This window comes from Oikopleura dioica, chromosome PAR, assembly GCF_907165135.1.
Source record: "Oikopleura dioica chromosome PAR, OKI2018_I68_1.0, whole genome shotgun sequence".
Lineage (NCBI taxonomy): Eukaryota > Metazoa > Chordata > Appendicularia > Copelata > Oikopleuridae > Oikopleura > Oikopleura dioica.
The window spans coordinates 16,806,847-16,826,351 of record NC_137293.1 but is presented as its reverse complement, the minus strand read 5'-3'; the positions used below and the strand labels follow the sequence as shown (position 1 = coordinate 16,826,351).

At 41.2% G+C, this 19,505-nt stretch overlaps 7 protein-coding genes, 1 long non-coding RNA gene and 1 other non-coding gene across 12 annotated transcripts; 7 read left to right on the top strand and 2 right to left on the bottom strand.

The window, feature by feature from the left end:
- Window positions 1–137: 137 nt before the first annotated feature.
- On the bottom strand, window positions 138–1,082 carry LOC145703241 (uncharacterized). Its single transcript, XM_081780577.1, has 4 exons — window positions 847–1,082; window positions 549–799; window positions 310–506; window positions 138–264 (listed from the first exon to the last, which is right to left on the bottom strand). Exons 1-4 carry the CDS (start codon window positions 1,050–1,052, stop codon window positions 220–222), a joined length of 699 nt encoding a protein of 232 aa, XP_081636703.1. The 5' UTR covers window positions 1,053–1,082; the 3' UTR covers window positions 138–219.
- Window positions 1,083–1,812: 730 nt separating this feature from the next.
- On the top strand, window positions 1,813–3,966 carry LOC145702151 (uncharacterized). Its single transcript, XM_081779360.1, has 4 exons — window positions 1,813–1,930; window positions 2,038–2,467; window positions 2,834–3,441; window positions 3,548–3,966. The coding sequence occupies exons 1-4, from the start codon at window positions 1,892–1,894 to the stop codon at window positions 3,746–3,748; spliced, it is 1,278 nt and encodes a 425-aa protein (XP_081635486.1). The 5' UTR covers window positions 1,813–1,891; the 3' UTR covers window positions 3,749–3,966.
- Window positions 3,967–4,181: 215 nt separating this feature from the next.
- LOC145702150 (elongator complex protein 2-like) lies at window positions 4,182–8,572 on the top strand. Its single transcript, XM_081779359.1, has 9 exons — window positions 4,182–4,190; window positions 4,256–4,744; window positions 4,870–5,354; window positions 5,665–6,097; window positions 6,142–6,298; window positions 6,659–6,818; window positions 6,860–7,170; window positions 7,486–8,012; window positions 8,302–8,572. The coding sequence occupies exons 1-8, from the start codon at window positions 4,182–4,184 to the stop codon at window positions 7,608–7,610; spliced, it is 2,169 nt and encodes a 722-aa protein (XP_081635485.1). The 3' UTR covers window positions 7,611–8,012; window positions 8,302–8,572.
- Window positions 8,573–9,196: 624 nt separating this feature from the next.
- Window positions 9,197–11,229, top strand: LOC145703579 (uncharacterized). 3 transcript variants are annotated; one of them, XM_081780957.1, is made up of 5 exons: window positions 9,197–9,487; window positions 10,162–10,293; window positions 10,339–10,401; window positions 10,750–11,014; window positions 11,060–11,229. In XM_081780957.1, exons 1-5 carry the CDS (start codon window positions 9,258–9,260, stop codon window positions 11,123–11,125), a joined length of 756 nt encoding a protein of 251 aa, XP_081637083.1. In that variant the 5' UTR covers window positions 9,197–9,257; the 3' UTR covers window positions 11,126–11,229. The 3 variants fall into 3 exon arrangements, with proteins under 3 accessions (XP_081637083.1, XP_081637082.1, XP_081637081.1); XM_081780956.1 differs by having other exon boundaries at window positions 9,197–9,502; XM_081780955.1 differs by having other exon boundaries at window positions 9,197–9,508.
- A 145-nt stretch (window positions 11,230–11,374) lies between these two features.
- On the top strand, window positions 11,375–15,458 carry LOC145705361 (pre-mRNA-splicing factor SLU7-like). Its single transcript, XM_081782829.1, has 8 exons — window positions 11,375–11,712; window positions 12,203–12,528; window positions 13,076–13,328; window positions 13,375–13,617; window positions 14,082–14,314; window positions 14,810–15,047; window positions 15,093–15,194; window positions 15,242–15,458. Exons 1-8 carry the CDS (start codon window positions 11,401–11,403, stop codon window positions 15,386–15,388), a joined length of 1,854 nt encoding a protein of 617 aa, XP_081638955.1. The 5' UTR covers window positions 11,375–11,400; the 3' UTR covers window positions 15,389–15,458.
- Window positions 15,459–15,476: 18 nt separating this feature from the next.
- On the top strand, window positions 15,477–16,684 carry LOC145705363 (uncharacterized). Its single transcript, XR_014134580.1, has 2 exons — window positions 15,477–15,610; window positions 16,347–16,684. It is a non-coding gene; the product is annotated as an uncharacterized LOC145705363 (long non-coding RNA).
- Window positions 16,685–16,711: 27 nt separating this feature from the next.
- On the top strand, window positions 16,712–16,784 carry TRNAV-UAC (transfer RNA valine (anticodon UAC)). The gene has a single exon. It is a non-coding gene; the product is annotated as a tRNA-Val (tRNA).
- Window positions 16,785–16,815: 31 nt separating this feature from the next.
- Window positions 16,816–19,502, top strand: LOC145705353 (GTPase Obg-like). Its single transcript, XM_081782819.1, has 2 exons — window positions 16,816–18,599; window positions 18,673–19,502. The coding sequence occupies exons 1-2, from the start codon at window positions 18,039–18,041 to the stop codon at window positions 19,174–19,176; spliced, it is 1,065 nt and encodes a 354-aa protein (XP_081638945.1). The 5' UTR covers window positions 16,816–18,038; the 3' UTR covers window positions 19,177–19,502.
- LOC145705359 (uncharacterized) lies at window positions 17,027–17,904 on the bottom strand. 2 transcript variants are annotated; one of them, XM_081782826.1, is made up of 5 exons: window positions 17,770–17,904; window positions 17,657–17,728; window positions 17,382–17,599; window positions 17,200–17,340; window positions 17,027–17,149 (listed from the first exon to the last, which is right to left on the bottom strand). In XM_081782826.1, exons 1-5 carry the CDS (start codon window positions 17,840–17,842, stop codon window positions 17,042–17,044), a joined length of 612 nt encoding a protein of 203 aa, XP_081638952.1. In that variant the 5' UTR covers window positions 17,843–17,904; the 3' UTR covers window positions 17,027–17,041. The 2 variants fall into 2 exon arrangements, with proteins under 2 accessions (XP_081638952.1, XP_081638953.1); XM_081782827.1 differs by having other exon boundaries at window positions 17,032–17,153.
- Window positions 19,503–19,505: the final 3 nt, after the last annotated feature.

The following is a 19,505-nucleotide window of genomic DNA, read 5'->3' as shown; positions in this document are numbered from 1 at the left end:
ACCTGCGTCAGGGTCCAAAAGATCTAAAATGAAAAGCCCTGTAGCGGCTTCGCAAATTAATCATTCTAATCTATTTCTAAATTTTGGCGATCTTTCGGACCCTGACTCAGGTTTTCTGCTCAGGTGCCGAGCCAAGATTACAAGATTTGACTTTATTGCAAAAGTACAGATGAATTGATGAGAGAAAAAATAGATGAAAATCTGCTGAATCTTCGCATTTCAAATATCAGCGACCATAAATGGTGAAAACAATCGAATTTTTCCCTAAAATATTCATAAGAATTGACATATACTTCTCTTCTTTCAAACCTGAGCTCTCTTGTATTCCTTAGTTCGGGATTTTGACTTTGTCGCTTCCCCAACTGGCGACAAGAAAGGATTTTCGATCGATTTGCCAGTCCTTGTTGATGGAAGATTACTTGCCGAAGTCGACGTAAACGTCGGCTCAAGTCCCGAGAAAGTCGGTCGGAGCGACGAAAGAGTCACTTCAGACAAAACTCGATCGACTTAAAATTATGTAAAAAAAACAACTGAAAAGAATAACTTACGTTGCTTGGTTCGAATGGGAAGAGCATTGATCAAATCGTCGATGATCTTGTGGCAGATCTTCTCTGTCTCCAGTCGCTCGATCGCCTCAGTGTCCCAATATCTGGACGAGCTTCCTGAAGTCCTCGTAGTCGTTATTTCCGAGCCAAAAGATCTTGTTCCAGTGTGACAGCCAGTTCCGTAAGAAACATTGTCGGCAACTTCGGACAAATCGAGCTTTGGGACTGGGGCCACAAAGCACGGTGCGCGCGCGCTGAAGACATAGAAATAACTGTATTTCTACGAAATATCAATACTGACCTCGGTTGCAAGGGAATTTGAACATCATCGACAGCGTTCGAGTTTTTGCCAAAGCAGCAGCAAATCGAGTTCATTTTGCGAATTATTTGGTTACACGACGTTTTCAGCATACCGACGTTTTCAGCAACCGACGTTTTCAGCATACCGACATTTTCAGCGCTGCTGAATTCGTCGGTTTGCTGAAAACGTCGGTTTGCTGAAAACATCCATTTTCACCTGAAAACGCGTGGGCGTTTGCACTGACGACATTTTCAAACAAATGGATCTAAAGACGATGTTCTCGGAATTTAATTGGCTAATTAAAAGTTTAAAAGCATTTCTAAATGAGTCATTAAAAATGCATTATTTTGAAAAAGTAATAAGATAAGCCAAATATCTTTTTTAATACATAATTAATAATTATTAATTATAATAATAATCATAGTCACCAGTTAGTTAACAGTATTAACGTATTATTCAGTTTCGTGAATATGCTTTTAAAACATTGAAAATCATGATAAATCAATATTTAAAAGGATAAAAATAATAATTTTATTAAATATAATCCTTTGTAACTGACTCATTAATATTACATCGATTTTATGTTATTTTACGATTTACGGAAATATCTTTTTCAGATGAAGTTTGATAAAATGGTTGCCTCTCTAAACGCCCACGCGTTTACAGGTGAAAAACGACGTTTTCAGCAAACCGACGTTTTCAGCAAACCGACGAATTCAGCAGCGCTGAAAATGTCGGTATGCTGAAAACGTCGGTTGCTGAAAACGTCGGTATGCTGAAAACGTCGTGTAACCGAATTATTTTCGAACTGATCGAAAACCGAAAACAACAAAGCTGGATTTCGGCTATTCTAGAGAATCTACTGTTTGTGGAAACATGATGAAAGCAGGCATTCATTCCTCATTTGAATCCATTTCGATTTCATTCAACAGTGCCTCCATTATGGTTTGTCGATTTTAGTCGTTGAAATTGACGAAAATTTGTAGCCACGCGCTGATTGGTGGAGCGCGCCTCATTCAGAGAGAAATCTTTCTGAAGCAGAGAAATGAATCGAGCTGTCCAAAGGGTTAATCGACTTCCAAGAGTAAGTTATTACTGTCATCAACTGTAGTTGCTCATCAATACTGTCAAACTCAAGAAGGAAAAATTTCGAGGCGCGATTTTCTAGCGAAAATTCAACAAAAATTCTAGCTGCCAAAATCAACAAATCCTCCAGAATCATCCCTTCCGCAGTTTTTCGAAAACCTCCGCGGCGTATTTCCAGTCTACAAACCTCCACATACCAATTTAATCGACCTCAAAGCCAACATCGAAGACACCCTCCTCGAGAACTACGACAACTTGCCCTTCACAGAAGATATTCCCTTACTCCTTCCTTCTGAATCTGGCGGCGAAGTCGTCCGAAGCGAAGCTCCAGATCGAAGATTTCTTCCGTCAGTAGAAAACAAACTCGAGAGAATCAAAAGAATCGGCCTTCAAAGCCGCTTTTTCCCAGAAATAGGATTTCATTCCTCTGGACTGACTTTTTGCGCCATCGGAAAATTCGAATCGCCGGAAGAAGAAATATTCACTCGATATATTCAGCGAGGAAAGGAGTTGAAAATTTTTAAGGCTAAGCTCAGCTAAGCCCTTCCCACGAAAGCGGCATCTTAGCTCAATTTTACAAATTTTCAATGAAAATAGCTTAGCTCAGCTTAGCCAAGCTTCGATGTCAACTAAGCTCAGCTTAGCTTAATTTCCTCAAGGCTTAGCCGGCTTAGCCAACTTCTTTTGAGAATTATCATGGAAATTTACTTGTTTAATCAGCTAAGCTCAACTAAGTCAAAACTTCGCTGAGCTAAGCTTAGCTTAGAAAAAGAATGCTGATTCAGCTTGGCTAAGCTAAGATTCTTTACCTTAGAAGAATTGCCGAGCTTAGCTTAGTTTTCTCCCCAGCTAAGCTAGCTTAGCCTGCTAAAAACATTCAAAAATTTCCAACCCTTATAAGGCCAAACTTGGCATATAAAACTTCTCCTCGGAATTTCAACAGGCGAAACAGTCCATCCAGAAGAAATAACACCCGAAGACATCAAACTGATCGAAAAAGAAGGACTCTTCACAGTCGAAGGATTTTTACTGGCGCGACAGAAGATCAAAAATGACGAAAAATCGTGCAGAAGACTGTTGAAGCTTTCCTTGGACAGATTGGTCACTAACGAGAGATATAAAATCATGGAGAAATATCTTTACGAATATGGCCCCGACGAGAGTTTTGTTAACATTTCTCTTGGGAACAAGGACTGGCTGAATGAATTCTACTCCACCGCCGTCACCCGCGTCCTCGACGGCCAAGTCCTCTCATTTTCCAAAGAAACGAACGAGCTAGAATTAGAGCTGCAAATTTTGGGAAATCCGACGCACCATTTTTTCGGCGTCCTCGGCGACTATTTCACAAAAAATGCTCTTGGAGTGAATTCGGCGGTTGTTTCTTCTCGAAGATGCAACTTTGGCGGCGCTAGAATGACGGAGATTTCAGAAAACGCGCTGACGCATTATGAGATTTATGATATTGAACGGATCAAGGAATCGGTCAAAGCGACGAAAAAATATGCAAAGGTAAGAATTGAGACTTGACTCTTGCCGCTTCGAGAAAGTTTGCTTGAAAAGGCGCAAATAGTGAGGCCCGATGAAAAGATTTTTCAAACTCATCTTGAATTTTCAGACAATTCAAAAGCGATTGAAATCAGAGGCTGATTCTGATTACCAGAAATATCAACAGTTGGTGAAAGAAAAAGGGAAATTCGTGAAGAAGGTTCAAAATTTGACGGAAAGAGTCGAAAAAAGATCGTCGGCGATTCAAGAGAAACAAATCGAACTCTCCAAAACTACTTCTTTGCTCGATCAAATGATTGCTTCTGGATAAAAAAGCTGAGTTTCCAAATGTTTCTTTTCAGAATGAGATTAGAGCATGTCTTCGCGGCAACGAATCGTCAGCCGGACTCGACTTACTGGGTCCCAGAAAGCGGACTGCTCCTAGCGTCAGCGAGGTCGACTTTGATCGCTCATCGGCTTTGCCCGAATCGGCAAAATAGAATTCAGTGTTTTAATCGACACTCGAGTGATATTAACAGAATTTCTGGCGATAAGGAACGGTTTTTCTTTTCAAGTTAATCTTTCCTAGACTCAGAAAACTCACGCAGGATCCTGAAGGAGATCTTTAAATGTATTGAAAAGCCGCGTACAGTGGCTACACCAAGGCTTTCCAATAGATTAAATTGGAAATTTGGCGAAGCCGCTTCGCGGTTTTGCTCTCAAAGAAGCCGCTACACGGCTTTTTCTACAATTCTTTCAGAACTATGCGGCAGGTTTGCTACACAGGCTGCTGAGCATAGGTTTTCTCATACAGAGGCTCGAAAAAACCGAAATATAGAATTTCATCGTCAGTGCGACCGTCGACGGAGAAATAATTCTCTGGAAAGTGGAAGAAAACGGTCTCGTTGAAGTAAAAAAGCTGTCGAAAATTCACTCCGACGCGATAGGCTCCTTGAGTCTCGTGAATTTCGACGACGATAACAACGTGATTTGCTCGATTGCGGGAGACTCTTCTTTAAAATTAACACGAGTCAATGCGAAAAACGAGGAAGAAGAAAATAGAACGAAGGAGCATGTTTTCAAGTCAATTTATCCAATTTGCGTTGCGTCGACAAAAGTCAAGAGAAGAAATTCAACGACGGAAATTCTTCTGGCAGTTGCGACTTCCGACTTTTTCGTCCGCTTCTTTTTGATCGACAAAGAATTCAATGGAGAACTGAAGGAAACGAGTAAAATTCAAATTGGAGAAGATTGGAGTACGAGTTTGAGCTTTTCTTCGACGACTTTGGAGGACAGCATCTTTTTATCTGTCACGAACAAGGCTGGGCTCGGCAACCTGTGTAGAAAACCTGAGTCAGGGTCCAGAAAGAGTCCTCATTATTCAAGCTCTGTCTTGACCCTGTCTGACACAGGTTTTTTTCACAGGTTGCTGAGCCCAGAAACAAGGACAACAAAGTAAGAGTGATCAAGATTTTCAAGCAAAACGAGCAAGACAAAGTCGAAACCGAAGACAGACTTCAAGTGGACAAGAAAATTTTGATCGAAGAAGAGTTTGAAATTTTAACAGAAACGATTTTGCGCGGCCACTCGAATTGGTCGACTTCTTCTTGCTGGATTTCCATCGAGGGGGAGCTGCATTTAGTCACGAGTTCCATGGACAAGTCGGTCATTGTCTGGTCTTCAAATTCTAGCGCCGAAGCAATCGAAGAAGAAGAGGAAGAACAAAGTTTAGGAACTTGGTCAGACGTGGCTAGAATCGGCGATTTTGGCGGAGCGAATATGGGATTTCTTGGTGTCACAGCTGGTCGATCAGACTCTGGAAAACTTGGAATTCTAGCGCACTCGTACAATGGAGCATTTTATCTGTGGTGGTGGAATGAAGAGGAGGCGCAGTGGAAATCTAGCATCAGCCCAAGTGGTCATTTTGGACCAGTAAGGTTAGTTTTCCAAGGGCTAAAACAGGGGTTAGGTAAAGGGTTGTCTAAGCCAATAAGAAACCTGCAAATATTTTTCTCCCTATCAGAATTAAGCAACCCCTTCGACCATTCACCGATATTTTGCCCACCCTAGCTCCACCCGGTCAAATGCCTAAAAATTAAAGGAAGGTCCTCTTAGCCAATCAAAAACCAGCAAACCACCCTCAAATTCGCAAGGTTCTTTGGGTTTCTGATTGGCTAACCCCCCTTTAGCTTTTGATAAACCTTAACTTTTTGGTATTTCATTAAGTTACTCTAATTATGATTTAAGAGATCTTTCGTGGAGCCAAGACAAGACGTTTTTACTTTCAACAAGTTTTGACCAGACAACTCGTCTATATTCCCGGATCAACAATCAAAACCAATCTTCGGAACCTTCCGAAATCTTCTGGGCCGAATGCGCGAGACCGCAAGTCCACGGACACGATATCAGATGCATGACGAGCATTGGATCAAACCGCTTCGCTTCTGGCGCCGAAGAAAAGGTCATTCGAGTTTTCAGATCAACGCGAAATTTCCGCGAGAATTTTGAAGCTATTACCGGCTACAATGTGGGCGAAACAGAAGATGAACCAGAAGGAGCAGCTGTGCCGGCGCTTGGATTATCCAACAAAGCGGTTTTTGAGAAGCAAGGAAAAGTCAACGCTGACAGGGAAATTGCCGCGCACGAGTCTTACATGGAGGATCAATTCACCGCTTTGAACGTTTGTTTCTGCCTCATAAAAGCATTCTCGCTTATTTTTTTTAGCTTGGCGCAGTTCCACTGGAAGCCGATCTTCTTCAAAACACTCTTTGGTGGGAAGAGCGAAAGTTGTACGGCCATGGCTCCGAACTACAGTCACTTACCTCTTCTCCTGATGGAAAGTTTATTGCCTCGTCTTGTAAAGCTTCGAAAAAGAGCCAAGGTAAAGAAAATGCTCCAATCTGGCCAAGAAACCTTGAAATTCTCAAAATTGCAAGAAAATATTTTCACCTCTAAAAAACATATTAGCTCACTAAAACCCTTTTCAATCCATTTAAAACCACTGAGAACCTCCAAAACCCATATAAAACCTAAATTAAACCATCATTAACCCGCTAAAACCACCTTAAATCTCTAAATAAACCGGCTAAAATCCATCTGAAGCAAAATAAAACCCACTTAAACCCGCTTGAACTGGTCGAAAACCTCGAAAACCCACAGAAAACCCAAATCACACCATCTAAAAGCACCTTGAACCAACAAAAACCCATCAAAACCAAACACCAGATCAAGTTTCTTTTAGCATCGATTTTCATTTGGGACGGATCTCAAAACGGAAAGCCCGGTGCATTAGCGAAACTGGAGCAGCATCAGCTAACTGTAATTCAACTTCGATTTTCGCCGGACAGTAAGAGGCTGCTCTCAGTTGGACGCGATCGAGTGGCGATGGTGTGGAAACTAAAGTAAGCAGAATTTTAATTTTGGTTTGAACTTTTTTTGAAAGGGACGAAAATGGAGAATCCTGGGAGTTGGAAAAGATTTTCGATAAATCAATGAAGGCCCATTCGCGTGTGATTTGGAATTGCTGCTGGCTCGACAATCAAACTTTTCTCACTGCCGGGCGGGATAAGCAGCTCATTACTTGGAAGATGGAAAATGGAGAGTGGCTCAAAGCGTCGTCTTTACAGTCGGATCAAGCTTTGACTGCAGTCGATTGTGTGAAAATGAAAAATAGTGAAGAGTCATTATTGCTGCTGGGGAAGGAAGACGGCGCCCTGGAATTGTACAAAACTGAGAATGGAGATCTTAAATTAGGTAGGAGCGGAAAAACCGGCAGGATTTTCGGGATGATGACACAAATCTTCAAAACTTTTACTAATAAAAGCGAGGATTCTGATTCGCCCAATAGATTTTTTGGGCATTTTGATTGGCCGAATGCAAATTTACATGCAGAATTCTATCTTTTCAATCATTTTTTGCTCGACCAATCAAAGTGCTCAAAAAAGCTTTTCAGTCAATCAGAATCCTCCATATTATTCGCAAAAGATTTTCACGAATAACAAATTTCTTGTATAAAAATTCCAGTGCAAGTCGATTATTGTTTCAGAAATGCTCAGAATCTTCATTCAGAATCGACTGTATCGAGAGACGAATGCCATGTCGGTTTCGTCTCGCAAATCTGCTTCCGAGACTGTTCAATGGTCGCCACCTGCGGCGAGGATCACCAAGTCAAGCTTTTTTCCCTTTCAAATTGACAAGTTCCAATTTTTTTTTGCAAAAAGAAAGCTTTCTGACTCACTCCTCGTAAATTCCAAAATTGCTGTTTGATTTTTTTTCTTGGAGGTCAAGACCAGGCCGATGGCGCATCACAAGACCCCGGTCGCCCATCACGTGAGCTGTTTTAGAATGAAAAAATATGACGAAAATTGACAAATTGATTTTTGAGTTGTTGAAAACAACGACTCATGTGACACCCGGTGGCGTCGAGAGTGACCCGGCTTGGTATAAAACTCGCGGTGGAGAAAATTATTCAACGGAAAAAAAACCAAGAAAGGAAAAAAATGACCAAGTCGCTCTTTTCTCAAGAAGAAATCCACTCGAACTTCGAGAACAATTATTACGATGAATACGACTTTATGCAAATTAAGGACATCAAGGTGAGCACCGGCTGATTTATGAACGTTTTGACGTTTAATCGCTTACGAAGTTAGGGTTACCTTACTAGAATTCGCTTGTTCTGATTTAGGAATTAAGGGTTTATAGGTGTTAACTCTTCTCTGACTTGCTTTCAAATGAAAAACCGGCTTCTGGTTGGCTGAAAGGACGAACCCCTCTGCCCCTGCTATTTTGAGAATTTTACATACCCTAGCCCTAACCCTTGAGTAACCTTTTCCCTAAACAATTATCATTTTTGACTTTGAATGATTCTAACTGTAATTCTTTCAGATGAAAGGAAAGCACGGAAAAGACGCATCAAAGAAGAAGCTTGCCAATCCTTCGAGAACAATGTCCATCGGCTCACAGCTCGGAAAACGCAACAAATCAAAGTAACAAACCTGCCTTACCGATTATTGATTCTTCTGAAAAACTGAATTACCTGAAAACCGGCTGAAACAACGGATTTTGCTCGCCCACTACTGTACTGCTCGAAACTGATAAAGAAAATATACCAACTTCAAAATTTAAAATTCAGTCAATAAATTGAATTTCAAGTCGATATTTTTTCCAGAAAGTGAAAAGATGTCGAAGCAAGAAAATGGAAAGAGTAGCCACCGAGGCCAGGCAGAGTACAGATTGCCAGTGGGCTGCGAAATCGTCACTTTTAACATTCCACAGGACGTGGCACGAACTTGGAATCGCTTCCAGAGCAGGGTTAAAAAACTAGTCTGAGATTTACAAATATTTTCTTAGTCAAGCTTGCTGATCAAAGCATTTTGCCAAATCTTTCAGCTAAGCTAGCTTAGCCGACTTTTTTTTGGTATTTTAGTGTGGCCATTGAGTCACCGTAGCTCAGCAAAAAGAAAATCGTCCAACTTAGCCTAGCTTAAAAAGCCTAATTTCTTCGCAACTTAGCTAAGCCAATTTTTCTTTTCGACTAAGCTACTTAGCTTAGCTTCGAAGGACTTCGCAATAAATTCCTGGCAGGCTTAGCTCATTCTCACTTAGCTTTGCCTCAGGTTTGCTTAGCTGAGCCGAAATTTCTTCTGCTTAGCCAAACAGAAATTTTTATTTTTGAAAGAGCTTTCGCTTTGTTGACTTTTCGCAAATCGAAAATTCCCCAATTCCTGGTATTTGCAAAGAAAACATCGTCTATCCGGGCGTTCGCTCATATTTTAGGAATCATTTTTTAACCCGAGTTGAAGAGCGCGTACGAATCGACAGCAGATGCTCTGGAAGCGCTTATGAACAAATTCAAGCCCGGAGAATTGGTTTACGAACGCTCCGAGCAAAAGATCGTTCCCTTGACGTTATGCACTAAACCGAAAGACACGTCCGAATTTAACCCGAACAATTATCCCGAAAAGCGACTTCGTCAGCTGCTTCACAGATTGACGACAAATACGGACACTGGATTCAACCTTTTGGAAGACATTTTTGAGTGCATGGTTATGAACGACATCTTCCAATCAAGGTTCATACCGAATTGGTGCGGGTAAACTTCAAGAATCGTGATTTTCTTCGAGATCAACATAGGGATACCCTTATTTTTTGAAGAAAAGCCCCTTGCGGCTTCGAGAAACGGAATGATACCCTCGAAAAGCGCGGTTTTCGATGATATTCCTGGAAGCAAGCCTCTTCTTGATTTTTTAAAATCTGGTGGTAAATATGCTCAAACCTTTATCAAACTAGAAATATAAAAATTCTCTAGACACATTCGTGCGAATCTGGCTTCAGAAATCTTCATCAGAATTCTGAATTCTTCATTCTAAATTCTCCTATTTAGCAATTTAGCGAAAGAAAGACATCTTTGAATAAAAGATTTGCTAAAATTCCGACCTTTAGAGAAATTTGATAAAGGTTTGAATTTTTTTCGAGGAAATTCAATAAGGGTGTCTGTAGGTTAATTTTGGAGGACTTCAGAGTTTGCAGCTTCGAGCTATGCAAAAGGAAAAGCCGCACTTTGCGCGGCTCTTATTTTGCTTGCCAAAGCCGCTAGCGGCTTTTCGATTAAATCAGGCTAAAAATAAGGGTCTCACTACGTTAATTTTGATAGAAATATCACGATTCTTGATGTCTCTCCCTTTCAATTATTACTCAAAACTCAAACTTTAGTTCTAAAGTGGCAGAAAATAATCCATATTTTAGGATGACAGAGGAAGCACGCATCATGGATATTCTTGGCCTGAGGCGCATCGGAGAACGCGAAGAAAATAAAACTATTCCATATCACGGATATCTGAGAACAGAACTCGCAGAGCACTTGGGAAATCTTCGATTGTAAGAAAAACTTTATTCGTTTCAAAAAATACTTTTTTATTTCAGGACAAATCACAACAATAGATCCAGAAAGTCAGAGATCGATCCCTCTTCTATTTTATCTGAAGGGTAAGTCAGTCTAGTAGTTTTTGAAGCGGCAAAAGCCATGCCGGCTTTTTCATCTTAACATGCCAAAGGCGCAACCTACTTGTGAAAAAGCCTGAGTCTGGAAGCAGCGAGCTGAGCTGGGCTCGGGAACCTGTGTGGAAAACCTGAGTCATGCTTTGAAAGAGCATTAATGAAAAGGTGCGTAGCGAATTTTTAAAAAACGAAGCAGCGACGCGGCTTTTCATTAATGCTTCTTCAAAGCCTGACTCAGGTTTTCTGCACAGGCGAGCTCCTTTCGGACCCTGACTAAGGTCGCCAAGATCTCTACGGCCTCAATAGTAGAGTAAAAAACAACCATTTTTTCTTCAGAAGCCAGCGACGAACACGATCCCAAACTTCACTCATGAACAAAAAGAAAGAGCCGACCACCGAAATCGCGAAAACGGTGAAGCAGCTCTTCGAAGAACCTTCAGTGAAGAAAAACTTCAATAAAATCTTTCAAACGAAACGCAGAATCGACCCAATCAGCCCAGAAGAGATCGAGCAGTGGCAACAAATTATCAACAAAAAAGCGCGAAAACAGTTCAGCGATCCTGGTTTTCTTGCGAATCTTCAAGTTCCTACATTGCGAAAGGTGCCTTTCGGACATTTTTCACTGTTTTCATAAAAATATTTTCAGTCGGAATTGCCCAGCAGCGAGGAAATTTTAGACATTCTTCCACTGGACTTGTCGATCGGTCACTAGAATATATAATTTTTACGTTTTTGAATTCTGTTCATTTTTATTTTCTGCCATTCACTTCAACATTGATACCTCTCATATTGAATAAATGAAAAATACAAAAGTAATACCTTCGCTAGAAAGGCTTTTTTGGGTGATATTCGTCAACTAGTTCAGCTTAGCATATTATTTTCTCGGCTTAAGTTAATTTTGCCAAATTTTTTTTCAAAAAATTTCCCAATTCAGCGAGAAACTAAAAAATCTTCTTTTCAGAAAATCGTATTTTGAATTCGACGAAGATGGTGATGGATCCATCGTTCGAGCCTGGAAAGCTCTATCCAAAGCCGAAGCAGCTGACTCACGCTGAACGGCGGCGGATGGAAGCGGAAGTGCCCAAGAAACTGAGCCGCAGCGAAGCGAGGGAGAAAAAAGAACTCGAAGAGGCGCGAAAAGACGGAACGGCGCAGCCAGAAAAGGATGAAAAGGGCGAAATTATTAATCCACACATTCCAAGCTACATCGCCAGCGTTCCATGGTACATCGACAAGGAAAAGAAACCGTCGCTCTCGCATCAGCACAAACCAAAGGAATGGAGTTATGATTTGAGGAAAGTTTAGCTGAAGACTTTTCTGGCTTTAGGTGTTCAAGTCGAGCTCAGTTGGAACTGGTTTCTGATTCAAACTGAGAGATTAGCCCGGCTCAGTAAGGTCAAACTAATCTGAGCTAGCTCAAATTAGGCTGCGCGAGAATTGAGCTCAAGGCTAGCTCCAGATCAACCTCGGACAATTGATTAGCAAGCTCAAGACGTGCAGGCTCAAATAATTTGAGCTAGCTCAAAATGAACTGAGCTCGCTCAAATTCAGCTTCGCTATTTCAAATTGAGCTGAGCGGGCTCAAACTGAGCAGATTTACCTCGAATTCAACTAACTGGCCGAGACTTGAGTCTTGAGCGAATTCCGCTCAAACTTTACTTGGCTCAGACTGAGCTGACCTACGATAGTCCGATTACTATTCTAACTTAGAATTTCTAAGGAATGCTCTAGCTCAGGTTTCGAGCTGGCTCAGCTCGCTCAGCTCGATTCAAAACCTAACTCTCTCAAGGACTCGCTCAAACACACGATCGGAGACTGGTACCACCGAGGAATGCCCGCTCAAAAATCCTCCACTCGTTTTCGAAAAGGCGCTTGTGAAAATTGCGGCGCAATGACGCACAAGAAAAAGGACTGTCTCGAGCGGCCGCGAAAACGAGGAGCAAAATGGACGGGAGAAGACATTGCACCGGACGAATATATTCAGCCGAACTTGGAGCTTGGTTTTGAGGGAAAACGAGACAGGTGGAATGGATACGATCCGGCTAGACACCGCTTTGAAGTTTTTGAAGAGTATCAGAAGATTGATATTGCCAGAAAAGCCATCAACGCTCAGAGGTAAGAAAGAATTTGAAGCCAAAATTATAATTGTCAAAATGTCATTTCCCAAAACTTAAAAATTGCCCAGCACATCTCTGTAAATGGTTTTTGATGACGCGGTAAGAAACTAGCCTCTCTCTCTCTGCGAGAGCTGGCATTTTCAATCTTGATAAGGAGCACCTTGTTTGACTATTTCTCGGTTTGAGCGGGACTTTTAGCTCCCTCTTTTGGCTATGTTTGCCTATAAATACGGATTTGCCCGTCGTAATAAAACACTGTTGAATTCCCGATATGTTTTTATAAAATGTTGCATCAAACTTTGAATCGCCGACAATTGGTAAAAGTCCTATGATTTTACTTGAATTAATCTGTATTTCTTTATACTTTTGATCTGTGTAAAGAGTCTTTCCTAAAAAGTACCTAAAAAGGTATTATATTTTCTGTTGACAGAATTTTAATAAATATGAATTGAATTTCTTAGAAGTAATTGAGATAAAAAATAATCAGAATATTCTTTTTACAAAAAAAGAATGATTAGAATTTATCGGCTATAAATTTATTTCAGGCTTCAAAATGAAATCGAATCTGGCACAATCGACGAGTCCTTACCTGAGCACAAAGACGACGACAAATACGACGAAGACGAAGTGAAAATGCACAACCAAATGAACGTCGACCAGCGTCAAACTGTCTCCGTCCGAAACCTGCGAATCCGAGAAGATACTGCCAAATACCTGCGTAATTTGGACCCTGAATCTGCCTTTTACGATCCAAAGACAAGATCCATGCGTGAAAATCCTTATGAAAAGACTGAAAAGGCAAGTTTTAATTTCTCCATTCATTTGGGTTTTATTTAATTTCCAGGGAACAGACGAAGTCGATTTCGCAGGAGAAAACTTCGTTCGCCACACTGGCGAGTCTGTCGATTTCGCCAAGGCGCAGGTCTTCGCCTGGGACGCGATGGACAAGGGAGTCGACGTTCATTTCCAAGCGGAGCCGACCAAGGCCGCCGTCTTGCGCAAAACATACACGCAGAAGAAAAAGGATCACTCGCAGAAATTGAAACAGTCGGTTTTGGACAAATACGGAGGAATGGAACACTTGAAGGTCAGTTTTTACTATTTTAGGTATTTTATTTTTGAGGATGGAGTGGAATATTTGATGAATCTTGGAATGGTGTTTTAACATTTTAAATATAAAATTATTCAATTTTTTTCATAAATTTGAGAGCTTTTTTTTTAGGAATGAAGGTGGTGACGGGTAATGGAAACTTTGTCTTATATCGGCTTTTTCATTTTATAAAAATATATCAAGAACAATTTTGTGAAATTCGTTAAATTATTGAATCGTTTCATTAGCTAGAGAGTTTTTATGGGGAGTTTTTGGTTAAAAACTTTAGATTATACCCGTATCTTCGGTGTTTTTTCGGAGATAAATGACAGTTACTTCATTTTATAAGTTCTTCAAATTTCGGAGACATAGACGAGATTTTCTATAATTTCACTCATTTTTTCATTTTTTTTCTCGATTTATATTTGCGCCCCTCGCGGAGCAATAAAACAAACGTTTAGGCGCCGCCAAAAGAGCTGCTCCTCGCGCAAACAGAAAACTACGTGGAATACTCGCGAACCGGCCAGGTCATAAAAGGCCAAGAACGAGCCAAAATTAAGTCTCGTTACGAAGAAGACGTCCTCATCGGAAATCACACGGCCGTTTGGGGCTCTTTCTGGGACGCTGGCGACTGGGGCTACAAATGTTGCAAGTCGACGGTCAAGAACTCTTACTGTATCGCCAATAAGGAAGGAAAGAGTTGTGAATTTTCAACTCTTGCTAAGCTGCAGGCTAAGCTAAGCTTATTTTTTTCTGAAGAAGCGGCGCTTTCCCAAGCTTCGGTCAAATATTTCATTTTAGTTTAGCTATGCTAGCTTAGCCAGTTTCATATTTGATCCTTTTCGATGGGGAAAAGCTTAGCCAAAATTTTACTCTACTTAGCTTTGACAAAAAATAATTAATTATCAATAAAAGCTAAGCTTAGCTTAGACCTAACGATGTTGATTCAAATTATTTCAGAAAGAAAATCATGCATTATCTAAGCTAATTTTTGGCTTTGCTAAGCTTAAGCTTGAACACAAAAAATAGTAGCTCAGCTTTCCTTATTTTAGCTTAGGTCTAATAATACATTTCCAGCTTAGATTTGCTTAGCTCAAGAGAAAACCGCCCAGCTAAGCACAGCTTAGCCTTTTTTTTTTATCTCAGCTTATCTAGCTTTTTTTTGAAAAATTTTCAACTCATGAAAAGGGCGAAAAGGATCAACAGAATCGAATGCGATCGAAATGGCTCCCCCAAAACTCGTCCCGCAAATCATCAAAAGCGAAGAAGCGAATCCCAAATCAGATTCTTCCAGCGACGATTCTAGCTCTAGTTCTAGTTCTGAAAGCGAAGACGAAAACGCAGGAAAGTCGTTGATGGAAATTCACCAGGAGAAGCAAAAGAGCAAAAAGAAAATGTCAAAAAAAGAGAAGAAAAAAGCCAAAAAAGTAAGTCGAAGATTTACCTTTCAAAAGCGCTAGAAAAATTGCTAGAAAGCGAAAAAAGAGGCGAAGAAGGCGAAGAAGGACGCGGATAAAAAACGAGAACAAGATATTGAAGACGCTATTCGAAAAGAACGGGAGAGAATCAAAGAGGTAAAACATCAAAAAAAGGGGCTTGAGATCAAGAACTCATTCTTCAGGTTGACAAATTTCTGGCGACAGACGAGAGGAAGCGCAAGTACAACTCAATGGAAGCTGTATCTGAGCCCTCCGAAGCCGAGCTCGAAGCGTTCAAACGAACTCGCGTCAATCGAGCCGATCCAATGGCGAATTTCTTGTCGAAATGAAAATTCCTTCTGTTACTGCCTGTTCGTTTAACAAATTTTAAAATTTAACATGTTCAAAAAGAAAAAAACACAAATAAAAAGTCAGCAAAATCTTCAGATTCCATGTCGTTCCTGCGTTCTTTTTCGAGAGTAAATTCTCTGGTACTCAAAAGAGCGTCCTCAAACAGTAAATTTGTCCTGGGACAAGTTGTTGATGGAAAATTAGTGGAGCATATTTTCGAGGTACTTTTAGTCTGGGGTCGGCATCGGTGCACGGTGCCCGGGGCACGTGCCCCGCCGCGCTGCCCCGAATGCCCCGTTTTTTACAACGGGGCGGGGCGGGGCACCGATTGTGGGGTGCCCCGTTGTGCCCCGCTTCACTATTTTTGGCAAAATTGACGTTCTAGAAATGGATTTGTCGCTCATTTTCGAAAAACTGTCTCAAAATTTGAAGATTTTTTTCTTGAAAATAATGATTTCTATTATCGAGGCCGTTTTCGAACCCTTAAACACTATCAAAAAAACTTTTAGAAGCCTTTTGGCTATCGAAAATCTGAAAAATTTGCTTAAAACTGTGGTGAAAACGGGGCACTCGGGGAACACGGGGCACGCGGGGCGGGGCGGGGCACGAGCTTCGGTAAATAACAACGGGGCGGGGCGGGGCGGGGCACCATGATTCGAGGCACCGATGCCGACCCCAGCTTTTAGTCTGATTGCTAATAACAAACCAAAAGCAAAACCCAAAAGTACCCATTTTAACGCGCCAATCTTTCTGGTTGCCATTTGAACAGATTTAACATTTCTCAAAAGGGTCTACTTTTCTATGTTAAAAACAGACTACAGCAGTATTCGCGCGTTAAATTGAGAACTCTCTATTTTGCTTGATCATAAAAAGTACTCTTCCTTGATTTCAATCGCGATAATCTAGTTCCATTTCTTTTTTTCTGATAAAAAGATCAGACCTTGAACTTCAATTCAGGAAAAAGAAGTGAAAAGCCTCTTATCATCAGTTGTCGAAGCTTCCATCGACGGAGAGCTTCACTATATCTTCCCCTACCCAGCTCGAAAACACCTTGGAACTCAGGAAGGAACAATCATCAGTCTCCGTCGAACTCCAAAAGGTCATCTTCGAGGACTAGTCCAAAGCAGCAGCGATGGGAAAAGCTACAGATGGAGTCCGAAAGACAATCCTAGCGCCCTCAAGTGGCAAAATTGCGAACCCTACAAATCAAAGCTTTATTCTTTCGATCTTTTTGAATGTTCTCTTTCTGGAAAATTTACTGTTAAAAATTTGGAATTAAAAACGGCCGCTTCTTAGATTCCCTTTTGACTGCTCCGCTCAGCGTTTCCATAGTGTAGTGGTTATCACGTTCGCTTTACACGCGAAAGGTCTTGGGTTCGATCCCCAATGGAAACACGTTTTTGAAAGCACTAGAATCGATTTTTTGATTGCCGTAATTATGTTTTAGTAAATGAGATGGTTAGGGTGCGTGAGGCGAGTCCGATGGGTGCAGATGAGAGGATACAGTAAACTCGAACAGTACCTCTTTGAGAACTACAAAGATCATCACTTTTGCCAATTCAATGGAGGAGACGGTGGAAAGGAACAGTTTTGAAATTCTGCCTTACAAAAATGTAGATTTTCGAATCTTTCTTATAGATTTTTATTCAATTTTAATGTCTATTTTTTTTCGAAATCATATAACAATCAACAGTCGTAATAATCCTCATAACTGCGGTAATAGTTAGGGGCTCGAACGCATCGATGAGCCTTGCTTTCGACTTCCTCAAAAGCATTATTTCTAAAAAGAATATAACAACTTGAAATTTACCTGTATTTTTTCGTAAGCCGAGGTCAAATTCATTTTCAGCTCAGCGTATTGCTCGGTTATTTCTTCAAGCGCCATCGTGAGGTTCAAAATCGAATCTTTCATTGTTCGGAAGATGTTTTTCTCTTCCACTTTCTCTTCATCCTTTTTAAAAAGTAGGCTTTGAAAGTATAATTGAAGCTGACCGTTTGATAACATGGGCATTTCCGAAGAGTATATTGTAAATGAGCATCACAGTCCCTGGCACAATCTATCGTTGACCCTTCTTCATCGTCCTCTTCTTCCTCTGCAAGTTGAACTCCCACCATGTCGGCGAAAAACTCAACCGCCACATCCTTGAAATCGTCCAAAGTGACGGTGACGTTGCAAGAGTGAACGTAGCACATTTCGCGGAATTTGCGCGCTAAATCAGATATTATCCTCCAAAACGGTTTTCCCTAGAATTAAGAATTATGAATACCTTTCAACACGCAAGCATCTCGTTTTTTTATCCATTTTTCTTCGTGACAAACATCCACGCAAGTTGGTAGATCTCAAAGAAAATATTTCATACGATCATATAATCCAATAAACCTGGAGAGCATACTGCTGGGGGACGTTTTCCGAGTACCAAACCAAAAAGTAAAATACTATCGTATAAATTCATTGTCCACTATCTCTGCCGAATACTGTTAAACCTGTAAAATAGATCAGAATGGTAACATAAGCTTTCGTCGATAGTGCAAAGGCGTTGTGTGAAAATCTTTCAAGTCAGCTGACAAAATATTAACAACTACAACTACTTAGTTAAAACTGTTTCAAAGGGCGCTGTCTATTTCTCCCGCGACGCTCAAAATGCTTACATGGGACCAACCGGCGGCAATGGCGGTCGAGGAGGAAACATCTGGTTGCGCGCCTCTTCCAAGCTCTCTTCCCTCACTCATCTCAAAGAAATCTACACAGCTCAAGACGGCAGAAACGGCGGAAAAGACCATCAATACGGAAGAAACGGGAAAGATCTAACAATCGAGGTGCCAATCGGAACTTTGGTGAAAAACGCGCAGGGAAGCGTCATCGTCGATCTAGTCAACAACGGCGACGGGTTTTTAATCGCTTCTGGAGGAGCCGGCGGCTTCGGAAACAAAGAATTTGCGAATGTCGACAATCCAACGCCCAGAAATGCGCTGCCGGGAGAAGAAGGCGAAATCGTCAACGCGGAAATTGAGCTTCGATCAATTGCTGATTTTGGCCTCGTCGGTTTGCCGAATGCTGGAAAGAGCTCGCTGACGATGACGATTACAAATACCGACTTGGAAGTTTCTGACATTCCTGGGACGACGCTGATTCCTCATCTCGGCCATCTAACTTATCGCGACAAAGTGAGCTTGTCGATTGCTGATTTGCCCGGAATAGAGCCAGATCAGGTTAGGGTTGCAAATTTTCTTCCGCTCAAGCTCCGCTCTAATTTTCCGCTCGAAATTTGCAACCCTAAAAAAGCCAAGAGCGACTCGATTTCTCCAGCACTGTGCCAGATGCGTCTCCCTAATTTATCTCATCGATGGCGACGATTTCCACGAACAACACGCGGTAGAGCAGTTTTATACAATCAGAAAACACTTGGCAGATTATGACGCGAAGATAAACGCGGAAGTCAGGGAGCTAGAACTGGCAAAGTCGCAATTTCAAGACCGCTTCGATTCTAGCAGCTTCGACGAAAAGGACGAAAGATACTCTTCTCTGGCAGAAAAGCCGTTTATCGTCTGCATTTCTAAAGCAGACCAGCCTGGAAACGAGTACCGAGCGAAAATGCTCAACGATGAATTGAAAAATTTCGAAGATAAAGCGCTTTACTACCCGAAAGTGCTGGAAACGTCGGCGAAGGATTTAACTGGCTGGTCGGTGCTGCAGTTTTTGTTGAGAAAGATGAAGGAGGATTTGTCGCAAAATTATTCAGGAAAGGGGATAATCGTTTTTAAAAAACTATCTATCAGTTTAATTTGAATTAAATTTTGATTGACATACAAATAATTCCGTTACAGATTCACTTTACTGGTCCTAAAAGCGAAAATCCTTCATTTCTTCAAAATATCCATTCTTCCAGCGGCGCTACTCTTCCAGCGCGGCGGAGGACCTCCTCGCCGAATCCTCCGGCGCAGCGCTAACTTTGCGCACGTGTGGGAAAGCGCGCGTAGGCGGCCTAGTGAAATCTTTTTCAAATGAAGAAAATTGCCATTTATTTTCCTCTTTTTTCACGATTAGAGACTTTTTCGCCTTCAAAATTTTAGCTGAATTTAGAATAATCTTTCAGAGACAGATTTCCACAAGAATGC